Source organism: Protopterus annectens, chromosome 13.part0 (assembly GCF_019279795.1).
Source record: "Protopterus annectens isolate FY-2018-M chromosome 13.part0, PAN1.0, whole genome shotgun sequence".
Classification (NCBI taxonomy): domain Eukaryota; kingdom Metazoa; phylum Chordata; order Ceratodontiformes; family Protopteridae; genus Protopterus; species Protopterus annectens.
Window position 1 is genome coordinate 362,069,637 of NC_056747.1, and position 17,008 is coordinate 362,086,644.

At 36.8% G+C, this 17,008-nt stretch overlaps 1 protein-coding gene across 1 annotated transcript in view; it reads right to left on the bottom strand.

Annotated features, from left to right (window-relative positions):
• LOC122787323 (phospholipid-transporting ATPase IC-like) overlaps nt 1–17,008 on the bottom strand; it is a 446,410-nt gene that overhangs the window by 127,179 nt on the left and 302,223 nt on the right. Inside the window, exon 20 of the mRNA XM_044053968.1 lies at nt 10,695–10,827. Within this exon, the coding sequence (XP_043909903.1) occupies nt 10,695–10,827 (133 nt within the window). The remainder of the gene's footprint in view (nt 1–10,694; nt 10,828–17,008) is intronic.

The window sequence follows — 17,008 nt, forward strand, 5'->3', positions numbered from 1 at the left end:
TAAAAAAGACCATTAATAATGTATGGGAAATGTCTAGGAGAATGCCCAACAGATTGGACATATTTAACAAACAACTAACATACAGTTTTAGAAGGAATCATAGCCTTAAGGACATGTTCGAGAAAAGTGGGCAGAAACTAGAAGTTAGGACAGATTACATCAAGGGAACATTTGGGTGTGGGAGGTGTTCCCAATGTGCCTTTATTGCCAAAAAGGGTAATTTGTCACTCCCCACAGTACCTTTTATATTAAAGGCCACTGGTCATTTTACGTGTTTCAACAGAGGAGTTGTATATCTTGCTTACTGTACCACCTGTTGGGCATATTATGTTGGTAAAACAGAACAACATCTGAGACAAAGGATATATGAACACACATATGATATTAATCAGAAAAAAGAGACTAATGCACTATTCAGACATGTTTTACAATGTAGGAATGTTGATTTCAAATTCTGGGTGCTAGAGACAGTTCCAAAGGATTGTGGAGGGGGGGGTGATTGGGAAAATAGATTGGGGTTCAGAGAACTTATATGGCAGCTATGGTTGGATGTGGCCACATTTCCTGGATTAAATTATCACATATCATTAATTCCAGCACTGAAATTTAGAGCTAACAAGTTGAAATAGAGGAAAATAAGTAGAGTATACACTATGTTTGAGGCAGGTATTAAATAAGAGAACTATGGGACACAAATTAGTTTTTTGTCAGTCCATGACTTTTGAGCACATTACATAATATTTTACTTTTATAGACGTATGTAGATACATACTTTTATATACATTTCCTTACAAACATATATATATATATATATATATATATATATATATATATATATATATATATATATATACACAAATATAAATTTTTAACACAGATTTTTTGTCATTTCGTAACTTTGTAACTTTGTAATTGTGTTAATTTTGAACTATATGTTATGGTTTGAGTGCTTTAAGTGGAAGTCTTTCATTGATTGGTATTGACGTTTCAACCAATGGGAGGACTGGGACTGTTATTTAAACCATTATTACAACTGGTATTGTGATTCTGATGAAGTTTCCTGATGGGAAATGAAAGCGTTTAATCCTGGTTCTGTTTAATAAAACTGTGTGGAACTACACCGTGAGACTGCCTTTATTAGGTTCCCTGCCATTGCTGGAGATTGTTGTGGATTATTGGGGGGGGGGGGTTGTTTTTTTTTTCCCTCCAGTTTCCATCTTTTTAGTTTACATGTACTATATATGCTATGTGTCAGTGTTACATTCACTATATGCCCTAAGTTTCACAATAGACTTTATCGCACTATATATGCTATGTTTCAATGTTACATTCACTATATGGCATAAGTTTTACTGTAGACTCTTATCAATTCTACATGCACTATAAATATGCTATGTTTCAATGTTACATTCTCTATATGCCCTAAGTTTCACTATAGTCTCTATCATTTCTGCATGCATTATATACGCTATGTTTCAATGTTACATTCACTATGTACCTTAAGCTTTACTATAGACTTTATCATTTCTACATGCACTATATATATTGTGTTTCAATGTAACATTCATACATGCCCCAAGTTTCACTAGTATGCTCATATGTGTTGAATGGGGACTTTTTTCCTATAAAAAATGTTAAATTTACACAACTCACACTGTAGAAAATGATAATGTAACTGGCAAGTAAAATGTAAGTCAATCTTATTAGTGTAGGAAGAGTACAGTTCAAGATAAGAAATGAACATGCCATCTATATGTCAAGAATATTCATTATGCAAGACCATAAACAGCACATGTCAAATCAATCATATAATATGGAGGTTGCATTTTCTGCATCCTTCATTTGGTTGACAGCCACATTTTTCTGTATACTGATGTATTGATCGACTAGCATGCAGGAATGGTTTTTCACTCTTGGGCTTGATTGTGTTTTTATAATATTTGAGCAACCATGGATTTGGTATATATAACTAAGTGGATGTTGGGGCTTGTCCCCTACATAAAAGTAGTTTTCGGTGCCTTTTTTTTGAGATCACAAAAGCCAAAGCAAATATAAAGAGAATTTTAAAAACAAACATTTTATTGTAAAATACCCATACAAATCAACTATAAAATAAGATAAATTATTAATGCATGTAAGACGTCTGCCTCCTCTGGGATACCAAGGCATTACAGATAGCTAACTTGTTACTATTACTGTATATTACCATGCTATAGAATATATGTACATTACTGTACAATAAATCATATATTACTACACCTGTTCTGCATCCTTCATTTGTGTGATGATGTGAGGTATTGCTAGCTATGCTAGGAGAAGTAGGGCAGTGGATGTATAACATGTGCCAGCATAGCTAGCTGGAGTTTTGTAAAGAATTAGGTTTCATTGTATATCAACCTGATCTGTACAGGTGCTTGTGTTGAACATGTATTTATAAAGCTGCTTGTGTTAAAAGTGTATCAGCAGTGGGTCCTACTGAACAGAGAAGAAATACACCTGTATGTCAGACTGTATTGTAACTGTTGAAATGAATATATTGTAAAAGAGGATACTGGAAGAGAAGAGGTTAATCTCAGTCTGGCTAACATTGAAAAATAGTCTGAAATTAAATTACCTGATTTAGGCCATAAAATTGTATCTTATGGTTCTAATTGCAGCCAGATAAAAAATGTATATGAAATCCAGGAAAAGGAATCCTACTGTATTGTCCTTAGGGGTGAACTAATTGTTGTGTGTCTTATGACATATATGTGCTAGATCCTGGTTCAGTTTCTAGTAAAGAGGATAGTGTGGGAACCAGATGTCAGATGAACAGATGTATGTGATATCATTCTGTAATCCAGCACTGACATGATGTTTTAATACTAGATGAGACAGAAGTCTCAGGGCAGTCTGTTTTTGAAACCTGACAAAGAAGGACTATTTACCTACATCATCTTGTCTTGCTCTACTAAGTGAACTAGGGAACAGTAATTCTTTAGTCGGTTAGGAAAATATAGTGATATTAAAGTATTGTTTTTCTGTATCTATGTGAATCTTTCCATCGGTGTTATTTTTAATATTTCCTGTGATTGAAACTCTGGTGTTTGTTGTAAGTAGATATTTAGTATTTTCATATTATTTTATTATTTATTATTAAATATATTTACACTTTTCATTGTGATTGGTCTTTTAGAGAATATTTTAACCTTTGAGAGTACTTATATTTATTTGGTGGCACTGTGGCCACTTCTAAAAGTCTTGCTACTTTGGTCAAACACTACCATTTGTATTAGTATTAATTTTACTCAGTATAATTGGATACCCTGGTAACAGACTCAAAGTAGCTACTTTTGGAGTGTTCTGGTGGCAATATCTACCTTATAGTCTGGGCAGAGTGAGCATAGCTGGTAAATCTGTGCCAGCCTTACTCAGGTGTGTGTGTGTGTGTGTGTGTGTGTGTGTGTGTGTGTGTGTGTGTGTGTGTGTGTGTGTGAGTGTGTGTGTGTGTGTGCATGCGCGCGTGTGTGTGTGTGTGTGTGTGTGTGTGTGTGTGTGTGTGTGTGTGTGTGTGTGTGTGTGTGTGTTAGCTACTTGGAGCAGGGACACAGAGCACTGGTTTCATAAAGATGGTGGTGGAGGTCTTGGCATGGAACACTTGGGTGAGGAGCTGTGTCAGTGGGATCATAAGAGATGATTAGGCTAATGGCCCTGGGGCCCTTACAAGCCTAGCTGAAGAGTTTATCACTCTGGTAACAGCCTCAAAGTAGCTACTTTTGGAGTGTTCTGGTGGCAATATCTACCTTATAGTCTGGGCAGAGTGAGCATAGCTGGTAAATCTGTGCCAGCCTTACTCAGGTGTGTGTGTGTGTGTGTGTGTGTGTGTGTGTGTGTGTGTGTGTGTGTGTGTGTGTGTGTGTGTGTGTGTGTGTGTTAGCTACTTGGAGCAGGGACACAGAGCACTGGTTTCACAAAGATGGTGGTGGAGGACTTGGCATGGAACACTTGGGTGAGGAGCTGTGTCAGTGGGATCATAAGAGATGATTAGGCTAATGGCCCTGGGGCCCTTACAAGCCTAGCTGAAGAGTTTATCGCTAAAAAAGAAACCTCAATCGGCACTTGTCATCCTTGTCAATGAGAGACACAGGTGGAACCCCTGGGACAAACTTGTGGTTTCCAATCCACTCATCAAGTTTGCGCTTGAAGAGGGTCAGTGAAGTACTTTGCTTGACTTGTATGGGGAGTCTATTGCAGAGATGGGGCAAGCTCTGGGAGACAAACTTGTCTCTCCAGCAGGTTTTGTTAATGTCACATATTAGATTTAGACTTTTCGATTGGGTAATCCATGAGGAGTTAGACTTACGGATATGGAGCATTGCTAGTAGAGCAGGGTCTGAGATTGCCTTGTAGGCAAGACAGAGATCACCTCTGAGCAATCTGTATGATACTGAGTAGAGTGATAGTGATTTGAGCCTGTCCACATAGGACAGGTGTTGGAGGCCATGGAAAATAAACACCTGTTCCATATTTCAAACCCATGACCATTGCACATGCAGACCACTGCATTAACCTGCCACACCACAAAACTCGTATTTGGGTCCTCGAGAGACAGAGAGTGAGAGAGAGAGAGAGAGAGAGACAGAGAGACCAGCCCCAGGCCTGAGTGTGCTCCCTGTGTGCTCTTAAGGGAAATTGTGCTTGGTGCAGAGACCTGCATCCATTTTTGTTCCAAGTGAACGTCCATCACTGGTGTCAGTGGTGAGGACTGACTCTTCTTGACTACTGACCCACAGGAGGGATGTCACAATTTGTAATCATCATATTATCTTATGTGATGCATTTTGTTTTCTGTGCCATTTGTATGCATATCATAGTATGTTATCTTGCTGTATAGTGATATTGTCTGTTCCCCTGCAGCCTGGATCTTGGCTGAAAAGAATCTTGAGACCAGCCCACCAACCAGGTTATCAAACTAAAGAAAGAAAGAAAAAAGAAAGGAAGAAAGAAAGAAACAAGCTCCATTCTTCCCACCTTAACAGTGCACTTAAGCTTCAAGGAACCATTAGGAAATTTAAAACTGAATATGAACATAAAATAACCAGTGAAACCAAAAACTGTTATTAATCTTTCATTTTCAATAGCAAGAAGTTAAGACCTACCACCCAGCAATGTTCAGATATATTACCCATACTACTATCCACTCTGACCCAATGGAAATAGTTAATATCCTAGCTTACAAATTAAGTACTAATGTTACTGCTTCTATTATTGTAAGTATTCCATGAATACCATTGTCCCTGCCATCTATGATTATGCATTTAGTACTAATTGCCTAAATATCCATACTAAATATAGCCTAGCTGACTTAACTTGTTTAATCAAAGCCTTTCCACTGGTCAATTTCCTGAAGACCAGAAAAAAATCATTGTAAGGCCATGACACAAAAGTGGCCAAACCATGTACCCAGGTAAGTACAGACCCATTAGTCTCAATAAGCTCATATCCAAAACTATGGAATGTTTTATCTCAGACCTCATTAATCTGAATATTGAAAATCTCATAACCTCGAACTCTCACTAATCTGACATTAAAGGTAGGTCCTTTCTCCTTTACTTTATTAATTTCTTCAAAAAAGTAATCAAATCAGTGGATAGTGGTTATGAAGTACATCCGAGAACTTTGATATCATCCCTCTTGCTTGCAGGGTCTATATTATATCAGCGAGTGCTTGACTTAGTGAATGCGCTATAATCAACCCAAATATGGCGAAACACCAAAAGGCCAAACACACAGAACAGCTGCTCCATAAAAAAAAAAAAAACCCTAACACAAAATAAAGTGGGAGGCTTCGCCCTCCCCCCACACTTAAATATGCCAACTCCGAGATTGCACCACAGTGGAGGAAATGGCAAAGTCCCGAAAACGGCCCAGTGATTTTTTTCCCTGGGGAAAAAAAAATCACTGTTCCGTGCTTTCGGGATTTCACCATTTCGAATAAAAAGGGTTGATTAAACAGTGTTCGCTGATTTAATAGGAACCCTGCTTGCATTATTGATATATTTGCAGAATACGAATATAAACCTATATGTTGTGCAGTGGCTAGCCAAGAGGTTGTCTGACCCAACATGTTGTTACAGCTGTATGTACCACTTGTCTAAGCAAAAAAGGTTACCAGTGGAATATGATAGGGTCCACTGTTGGGCCCCCTCCAATCTAGTATCAGTTTCTAAGACTTTCATGCCAACACTCCTAACATTTGGTTATCGACATTTATAGAGAACTATAAACTGAAGGTATTGTTATTCATTTCCCCACTGACTCACAATTTTTCCAACATAGGTTAGACTGTGTTAACAGGGATAACATCAAATTAAGTATGAAAAGATGTATTTCAGTTAATTTTGGTAAACAAAGCATTACCATGTCATACCATAACGATAATATCCCCTTCCAACCAATACTGTCATAAAGTAAAGGATCCAAACAGTCTTGTTGACAATTCCTTGTCATTTGACCATCATGACCTTGTAGTACCTCAGAAATCTTTACCTCTCACTTAACTAATTTTCAAAGACATCTGTTCAAGACCAAATACATCTTAACTCCCCTTTACTCATCTCTTATCAGATCCATGATTAAACTGAATGCCCCTTTTGGTATGTATTTTTTGAAACATCTCACTCAACATGTGAGATCTCAGAGATTCCGAACTAAAAAGATCAGCTCTTTTCCTGTTATTGGTCACTTTACAGTGATATGAAAAAGCATGACAGAAATGACACACCACAGTATACAAATATAGTACATTTTTATTTATTTTACATTTGTTTACCGGGAAAGTCCGGCTGGACACAGGTCCATTTTCGGCGGTGGTCTGTGGAAAAAAGCTCCAATACAATATAGTACAAAAAGTGAGATACAAAGAGAAATAGCATCATACATAATTACAAAGAAACAAAAGCATCATGCATAATTACATACTTTAGAGCATGCTAGTATGTTCTAACATTCTAGGTGTGTAGTAGTAGGTAATTGTCAGTGTTGGATATACAAATAAGAATTCTTTAGGAATTAAAGAAACATTGATTGATTAGTCAGTAGGCACTTAGGGGAGTACTAGTTAGGTAAAATAATAGAAAAAGAGAAAGAAATTGGGGAGCAGCTGTTTGCTCTTGAGTGGAATCCCAGCAGCAGTAGTGCAACAGTGTGGTTTAACATGGTTTTATAAGAAATAAAAGCAACAAAAAAGAGAACAAAATAAATTGTCATATACACACCGAATGTGGAAAGACAAAATCAATAAAAAGGTGGAATTAATGACAAACACCTCAGTTTATATGCAATAAATGACAATGGCTACAATAAAAGTTTAGTCAGAGAAAGTAGTAAAATTAATGAGCGTACAAGTGGGGATGTTGATAAACTCTAGCACAGCTGTCAAAATACCAAAAAGTGAGAGTTATAAAATCTAAAGCTACAGCCTAAGGTTAAGAAAGGAAATGCAAGAATGTGTACTGACTTGAGGCAAAAAAAATGAAATTAAACAGCAACTTTGAAGCTGTTTCTCATGCCATTTAAAAATCAAGCATTTGTTGCTAATCTATGAATCTTATTAGAAAACTGGTGATAATCTATGAACCACAGAATAAAATACTTTTATTTTGTCACTTTTAGCTGCACAATTTCTGAACATGAGGTTAGCACTGACTACATAACAAGCCAGCTATTCTACAAAGGAGTAGCAATGTTAAACAAAAACCTTATCATAAACGTTGTGCTATCAACTCTCACACATACTCTCTCTCTCTCGGATTATTTCTATTGTGCCTGCTTCTATGATCTTCAAACATTTATGGCAAATTTTAATTTTTTGCTGCAGGTACTGTATGTTGTTGTTGTGTCTTTTGGCTTATCCCGGTTAGGGGTCGCCACAGCGGAACTCTGGTCAGCTAATGTTTGGTAGTGGATTTTTATGTGCCGAGTTACCAGCCCTGATGCACAACCTTCAACGAAGGCACGCCCATTCACACATGCCTCCACACAGAAGACGCTCTACCTGAGAATCGAATGGGACGTCTTGCTGTGAGGTACTGTATGTAATAAGGCATATTGTAACATTACCAAGGGTAAAATAATTTTAATTGGAGACATAAAGGCTAAAGGACACAGAATTAGAGGAAATAAGGTTGAAGGATGCCTGATCTCATGAGCTACATGATAGCAACAAACATCCAAATTATGCTGGGGACTGACATATCTGAAACCTAGAATGTCAGAGCATAACTGTAGTATTGGGGGTGTAACCAGAAGTGGCAAGATAAAGCCTGTGCACAAATGCCATGCACAAAGTAGCGAGATGAATGGTTGTGAGCCTATCAACAACTGAGGAGAAGTCACACAGTATTGGCACAGGTAAAGCTGGCATATGAGGACTTAAAGGCAGAAAGAGGAAGCAGATGACAGACGGGAAAACAAGAAAATGGAACAGGAGTCCTTGTAGGCAAAGGTTCAGGAAAGATGTTCTTAATAGGAATAATATATTGCTAGGAGAAAGGCAGTGGATAGAAGAGGAGAGGACTAAAGACCACACCACTGAAACTCAAACAAAACTACTCCACTGAAATAATATAGTCATACAGAAAAATAGATAAACATAAGGGCTTACTATCAAAATCTCACACCTGCAATGTGCGAGTGTTCATATTTCCAACCCAAAATGTTAGAAATCAAATTTACAACCAAGAACATGACCGAACAAGGTATTTAAGGAAAGTCAACAACTTAAAAATGTAGATTTTACCAGAAATACCACACTTCCAGTCATGAGCTATGAAAGTTTTAAACGGGGGGGGGGGGCAAACCACCCTGCAACCCCCATGTGAGGGCTTCGCCCCCCTGCTACTTATATATACAAACTCCAAGATTGCACTACAGTGAGGGAAAGACTACATTTCCCAATCCCCACTATAGTGCAATCTGCATTCAAAATTCTGAACCACAACAGCGAATGCTAGTGTGCATTCGCTGTTGTGACGTTAACATTTTTTTTGATTATTTGAAATGTTGAACGTACCCTTTCGACTTTTCCTGTTCGCACATCATGGGAAGAAGATTTTGATAGTAAGCCAAACACAAGGGACACAGTTAAAACATTTTTTTTTTTTTTGTGGAGAGAAAGCCCCTTTACCCTTATCTAGGGGGGCTGCCACTACACTCCCTCAATTAAATATACTAACTCCATGGTCAAACAGACACAGAAAAAGAACAATGAAACTTTACCCTGCTCCCTATCTATATCATTGTGATTCACAGGCCACAGAAACTGAATTGTAACACGACTTTAGAAAAGTAAAATAAAGTTGCACTTAGTTTATCCCTGAAAAGAAAATCTCAAAATCAGCCTGAAATCTAAATAATTCAGATGACAATTTCTACTAAAACAGTAAACATAGGTCAAGTTATTTAAACTCACATTCAACAGCATGGCTAGAACAACAGAAAGTCCTTTGATGTTAGTGCCTCTGATGTCAAACAGTAAACTGAGAAAGTGTTGGAAAATGTGCACCCCATGACCAGTGAACTAAAAACAGTGGGATCTATATGGGATATTAAAATGGTGATATTACATAAACAGCACCTAGCACCTAGCAATCAAATTAAAATTCAATTTTATGAAAGTGATATACTCCAAAGCACTAATATAAAAATAGATTAAACACTTTGTATAAAATTAAAGTTAACTATGTAAAAGTTTTTGTTTACAATAAAATATGAGCATCTACGGGGGGGGGGGGTTGATGAGACTCATCCTTCATGGTATATAAAATTAAAGCATTATTAAACTAGGTTTAATAATCAAGCAATGAAAGCAAGATTTAATAGGCTACAATTCTCAGTACACAGAGCCAGCAGCAACATTTTTCTCTATTTATTTCCATTCCACTGAATCCAAGTATTATCCTTATATGAAATTCAAATAAATTGGATATGTGAAAAGACTAAGAATGTAAGAAAAATAATGTCATCATATATATTTTCATGTGTGTGACACCAATTTTAAAACAGGATGAAAATAAATACATTGCCATTTGTGATTACTGTCACTTGAACTGAAAAGAGTAGTTTTGGCAAAAGTCAGTTAGAGGAACTCATTTTTTGAGGGAAATGTTTGTTGTTCCTGTTGAATACTAGTAAAGGCTGTAATGAAATGGGACTCCGTAGTTAGACGACTAGCAGTTATTCCAAAACAGTATGAAAGGCTGCAGTGTTTTTTCAATTAAACTTGAAAATTATGGAGCATTTATTTTTATCAAACCTTAAAAGTGTGTGTGTGTGTGTGTGTGTGTGTGTGTGTGTGTGTGTGTGTGTGTGTGTGTGTGTGTGTGTGAGTGCGTGTGTGTGTGTGTGTGTGTGTGTGTGTGTGTGTGTGTGTGTGTGTGTGTGTGTGTGTGTGTGTGTGTGTGTGTGTGTGTGTGTCTGTGTATGTGTGGAGTCTGACTTTAAATAGCCTAAACATTTTAAACCATACCTCTTGGAGGAAACTGTTTCCAAAGAATACATACCAGTATTCGCTCAAAATTAGCAAATACTCAGGGTTCTGAAACCATCACAAGTATTCAGTGTTCTAAAAACAATAGCTTTATGGACAGATCAGAACTTCAAACTGGTGGGGAATTACACAGCTCTTCTTGTAGCTCTTTCTAAAGTGCACTTACCAATAGCTCTCCAGTGATAACCAGTGCCTTCTTGCTATATGGTGAGAGGTTTAGCTGTCGAAACAGGATTTTCTCATTCCATATTCCTGTATTATCATTGTTGTTTGTGACCTGCAAGCCTTCTAGAATCTTACTGAAATATTAAAAAGAAATTATTATTTTTATTTATCTTTTCCCATTTCTCAGATGCAGTTTAGCTTTACATCAAAAACTTTTTTTATCAGATGATACATTTATAGGATCAATATATGTTTTATAAAAGAGCTTTATTTATATTTTCATAGGTTTATAGGTTCATAGATGTATACTAGGTTAATAACCACTACAGCCTTATACAACTAGCCATGCAGCCCAACTTTTCAGACTACTTGGACCCTTCTTAAAATGTTAATCAAATGGGTGACCCAAAAATAGTGAACGTTCTGTTTCAAATGCACAAACCTGCCGACATTTGCTGAAATATTCTATTTGGTAGGGAGACCTTTGCACCTCAATATCTCTTGTTATGCTTTAGAATCACTTTTGAATTAAGCAGCAATAAGGAAAAAGGTAAGGAGCTTTTGCCAAAAAACAGCATTGCAGCCCTCCTTTCTTCTATAAATTTAGATGAAACCTATTTTTGAAAATTCAGACTTTGTCTGATTCAAGAACTTATGTTTCACAAAACAGAAACAACTCCTTAATCAATTAATTGTCTCCAGTAAAAAAGCTTGTGGAAGCTCTTTCATACTGTGCTATCAAGTAAAAGGCATTATGTCACCATTACTACGATTGCATTTGTAAGAGTTAGGATTATCTTATCTTAAGTGGTGTTAAATGTTTTATCATCTATTCAGGACCAGGAATAAGGAAGCAGAAATCTGTTGTCCATCTCATTGGAGGAAACTGTTTCCAAAAAATACATACCAGTACTCACTCAAAATTTGCAAATACTCAGGGTTCTGAAAACATCACAAGTATTCAATGTTCTAAAAACAATAGTTTTATGGACAATCGATGGCAGCGGTAGTTTTCTCCAGATATACTGAACTTAAATGTATTTTGTAAATGATGTTTTGAAAGGTTGCTACTCTCTCTTCACCCTGTGTCTTGGCAGAAAGCAATCTTTTTGTCTGTTGACTTACCCGGTTAACAAAGTTAGAAAGATAGATAGATGATAGATAGATACATAGACCGATAGATAGATATAGATACAGTGATTAAATAAATACATGTATCAAAATGCACTGTTTTATATGTTCTAAGATTAATAAGGTTACTGCTTTACCTGCTAATGATAATAATGACATTGTTGGTATCTTATTTAGTCATATAAAGTAAAAATATCATATTTCATTGCTTGTATTGTTTTTTATTAATCTCATTTTCAGAAAAATGAGAACAAATACTTATCCCCCCAAATCCCTGTTGGCATTCTAATCTAACTTTCCTAAGTGGCACTCAGAAATTATACATGTTGGCAACATATGTTATCTGGATATTATTGTTCATGTGTTTTGGAGATGAGGTACACATGTCACAGCCATGCACTGGATTGTGGGTAGGATTATGCAAGCCTTATTATCAAAGGGTTGGTAAGTCATTATATAAAGAAGGGGTCATTTTATTTTTCTGTCTATTGCAACAACAATAGAGGTACATCTTTCAATAAAGCAAAAGCAAGTGTTTCAAGTTTTTGGAACAGGCAAACACTGTATTAGCCCTGAAGGAAATTAGACATTATGTATTCTCAAAAGAACAGACATGAAAACCAGTCTGTCTGCAAAGCACACCTCATAGTGCAGCAAGACTTGCAATTCAAGTTCAGTAAGAAACCTTTAAAGTATTAATGTGGGCAATGCGGTAGGAATACATCAAATGGGAACACTTAAGTTTGAAATATGGCCACACTAGCCTATTTGGGCCACAGAGTTTTTCTTTCACTAGTAGATGCTACGTGCTTATAGAATCTGTTTAGACACTGACTGGAGTCTTATGAAACACAAAAAGGAAATGATGTTAAATGAGTAAGCCAATAAAAATGTACCATGAAGCATGAACTTCCTGGCTGTAGTACATTAGATTTCACTGTCACTGTAGTGGAATTCTACAGCAGGCAGTGGGTATGACAAACAGATCTGTATCACAGCTGGCAGGAAGCATTAAAGGAAGTATGCTCTGACCCTTGGCAGAATCAGAGAAAGGGAGGACAGAGAAATCGAACACAATACAACTGACAGGAAGACATAAAAGAAAAAAATATCTGATGAATTAGGCAGCACATGGGTGCAAAAACCTACATATGGCAGAAAACAGCAGTAAAGCAACAGACTGCACACACTGAACTAACATGAAACTGACTGCTGAGTGTTACTAATATTTACAGGAACTAAAAGGTTGAATCAAATGGGATTCAGCATAGGTATTAGGGGTATGAGACATTGCTTACAATAAGGCATAGATGGATGAGATAAAGACTGCAGGAGGACTGGAGTCTTGCAACTTTAACAGGAAATGCCCAGTGTTTTACTGTTGTATGCTACCTGAGCCTATATGTTAATGCTGCCTATGTGTCAATACTGCCCTTATTCCAAAGCCATGACTTTAAAACCTGAGAAACTTAACAGCCATACAGTGAAAAGTAGTTTCTCACATTGCCTTACTTTATATTCTGACTCTGAAGTTATAGCACTTCATAGTTCATACTAAAGTTATATATAATTCTGGGTAAGACAGGGGATCTCACAGCATCCCATTAGATTTTCTACAGGATCAAATTATAATTTATAAACACCTCCAACTTTGGGTTCATAGGTTCATAGTACTTAGTTGGCTATTGATCTGTGAGGATTTTAAGAAGCCTAGACTTACATTCCTAAGGTAGTTTTTAGCCCTTATATTTTGTATATAAATAACCCAGAGGCAGGAAGAACAAGAATATGCTGGGGCATTTACTTATTGTGCCTATCCATTAGGGACACAGGTGCTAAACTGGTGGTAAATTTATGGTTTCCCATTCATTCATCCAAACTACATTTGAATAAAGTAAGAAAAGTACTTGGTTTATGTGGAGTGGAAGGCAGTTTCACAGAAGATGTATTCTCTGTGATGCATACTGTCACTCTGACATGTTCTTGTTATGTTGTACAAGAAACTGGTATCCCTTGAGCAGGTGTTCATGCTACCACTTGACTTGCAAATGTGTGATAGGTCTGTCAGGACAGGGTCTGTTGAGGCTGCATGCACAAGAAGGAGGTCACCTCTAGTGGCCTGTATGATGCAGAAAAGAGGGACAAGACTTTGAAATGGTCTGCATATTTTTTATGGTTGAGGCCATTGCTTTTTTTAGTGAGAAAGCATTGCGATCATTCCAGCTGTGAAAAGTGTTTGGACAGCTATATACTGAATGGGGCATTGTATTCAATGTTCAGACTGATGAAAGCTGAGTACAGTGGAGTGATTCCATCCCTGGACCTTGATGTTATAATTTTAGCTATAAACCGTGTGATAAAAAAGGACTTGCTTACAATAGTGGATAACTAGGATCAACGTAAAGTTCAGTGTTGACATGGGTTCCCAGATCCCTGACTAATGGATGAACTTTCAAAGGTATGTTGTCAATGTGATAGTTACAAAGGAAGCAATGTTTGCAGAAGGATAAGTATACATTTTCTGGCATTTAGTTTTAGTCTATTGTTTCATCACCAGCTATTTGTTTGAGAAAGACCCTCTCAGATTCTGCAAATTGCTCTTCTGTATAAATGGTTTACCGCTGGCAGTTCCATGGGAGAGTACATGGCTAATTACCATATGCCACATTATTATTTATCATGGTCACAGAGGTAACCCACAGTGGTGCAGCCCCATGGCAGCGCTGTCTCTGAATCTCAAATGGTTGCACATTCAGATGTAAAATAGATTACATATATAATCAAAATTAGATAGTTGATGATAACTGTTATTGTGTTCAAGGTAATAATCAGACTGTAGGTTTTCTGCAAATAATCAAAGAAATAAAATAATAAATAAACAAGAAAGAAAGAAAGAGACATCCCCAACTGGATTAATCCCCTACTATCAGATTGGAAACCGAGAGTGGCTTCTCTACACAAAGCTCCTGCTAGTAAAACTGGGAACCAGTTCAGACTGTCCACTAGCACACTCTTATACAAACACTTTCCCTGTTCTTACAGTCTTTCAGTACAGTATGAAACAGGCTAAAATAAAAAAAATAGGTCCATAAATCAAAATTTTAAATGTTAAAGTTCATCTAAAATAACTTCAAATAAAACACGATATTTCTGCAAATCAAAATGAAGCTAACTTGTTTATCAGCAGAACTTCACAGCACAGTACAATACACTAAGGTGAAAAACAACACTGTTCTACAATACCTAAAGTATATATACGTTAAATGAATTTTATAAATTGGGAATACCATAAAGATTCTCTAAACAAGACAGTGTTAATAGTTTTCACTGGAGAGTACCTGCCCTATCCACAAATGGCAGTGGATTTACAAGTGTGTAATATGCTCAGTGAAAATAGAATCCATGCTGCCTTAGACACCATATCAAATTGCACTCAGAATATGTAATCGTTCTTTTTCTTAGCAATGATTGGTTTATTTCCATTATCACTGTGATCTGGGTAACTGACAAGTATTTGTCTGGTTTCCTATTTCTGCAGCTTTTGCAGGTATGAGATGTTATTGCCCTTGTCAGAGTCACTAGAAACTCAGTAAGACAAATTATTAACCAACACCGCTGTCAGTACAGACAGATCTCCTGCAGTTCTGTCATTACTCTGGACTAGGTATTGCATTTCATTTTATGAACATGTAGCATTCTTTGAAATGTATAGTTCTTGAAGTTTGCCTGCCTGATTCATCTTTCATTCATTATTACTTCTTGTCTCTTGATATATAATACCCATCACACTTTCCCACATTTCTCATTCGGTATAAATATTACCAATAAACAGGCATTCAGGCATTTTGCTTTTACTTTTATTTAACTCTCTCACCAGTTCAGCATAAAAAAATATACAGCTTCATTAGATCTTATATATTCTTTTTAAAACCCTGTTATATTGCCTCTTTTTTTTCTTTCTCCCGGATTAGTTACTAATCTCTGCCTTCCCATATTTAGAACGCTCCTCTGCTTCTCTGTTTCTCTATGTCCAAATATAACTGTGCCTCAGTCTAGAACTTATCTCTTGCATTACATATTGTTTTTAGTGCCTGTATAAATCTGACATGTTAAGTGTGCAGAGACGATTAGCATATAATATATATAATATATAATATAGTATCAGACACCTAGAAGGTAAAATTTTCTTGTGGAACTACCTGTAAAACTGCACCCAGTAACTGAGTAATTGTAAAGAAACTGCTTTGTGCATCAACAAGCATAGCACATCTAGTCTGCATGTTGAAAAGTGCTGCCCCTTAAATTTTATACTGTATTCCTTGGTCTAGTCCAAGTCCCAAAAGTGCCCTTACTTGGCATCTTTTAACCCCTCTTGCACTACACTCACCTAATGAAAGACCTGGCACCGTGGATATGCTCCTTCCCAATTTCTCCATAGCCAGCTTAGTGAACATGGGTATTTTGAAACAATGTAGCAATTGTCTCATGTTCATTGACAACTATTTACTCCTTAAAGAAACAGATGTGGTATGAGAGAGATTTATACATACAATGTTTCTGGAGGCAAAACACTCACATACAAGCACATAAAATAAAAATCAGGTTGTCAGAAATACACGTTACACCTACCCACACTTTATATACCAAACACACAGACAAACTTATGCTGTGGCATTTAAATAAAATCTTCCCAAATCCCAAAGACCTCCCAGGCTTTCCACCTGCAAAAATTATATTCAGCAAACCAAAAATCACTCAACAAAAGCAACATTTAACACTACACATATGGCCATATTGAGTGGAGCTCAACTAAAACACCCATAAGGAAAATCAACACACCACCCAGGACTATAGTCATACAGAACTCCATTGTGTGACATACTGATGGCCTACTCACCAGGCTGCACAAAGAGTATATAACAGTCAGTTACTTATCAGGAGTCAGGATCTGCCAAGCTACACACATACTGAAGTCACTGCATCAGGTATCTGTATGACTAACGTAGGTGTAAATGATCTGAGAAGTATCTCCCTAGACTATATGAAGAGAGACATTATGGAGCTCTCAGACTATGAGTAACAGAGTGATATGGGCATAACACTGAGCAGCACTCTACCTTCACCAAGGATGACACCACAATACAAACAAAAGATGACTGAGTTTAATAATCAGCTTAGTTTCTG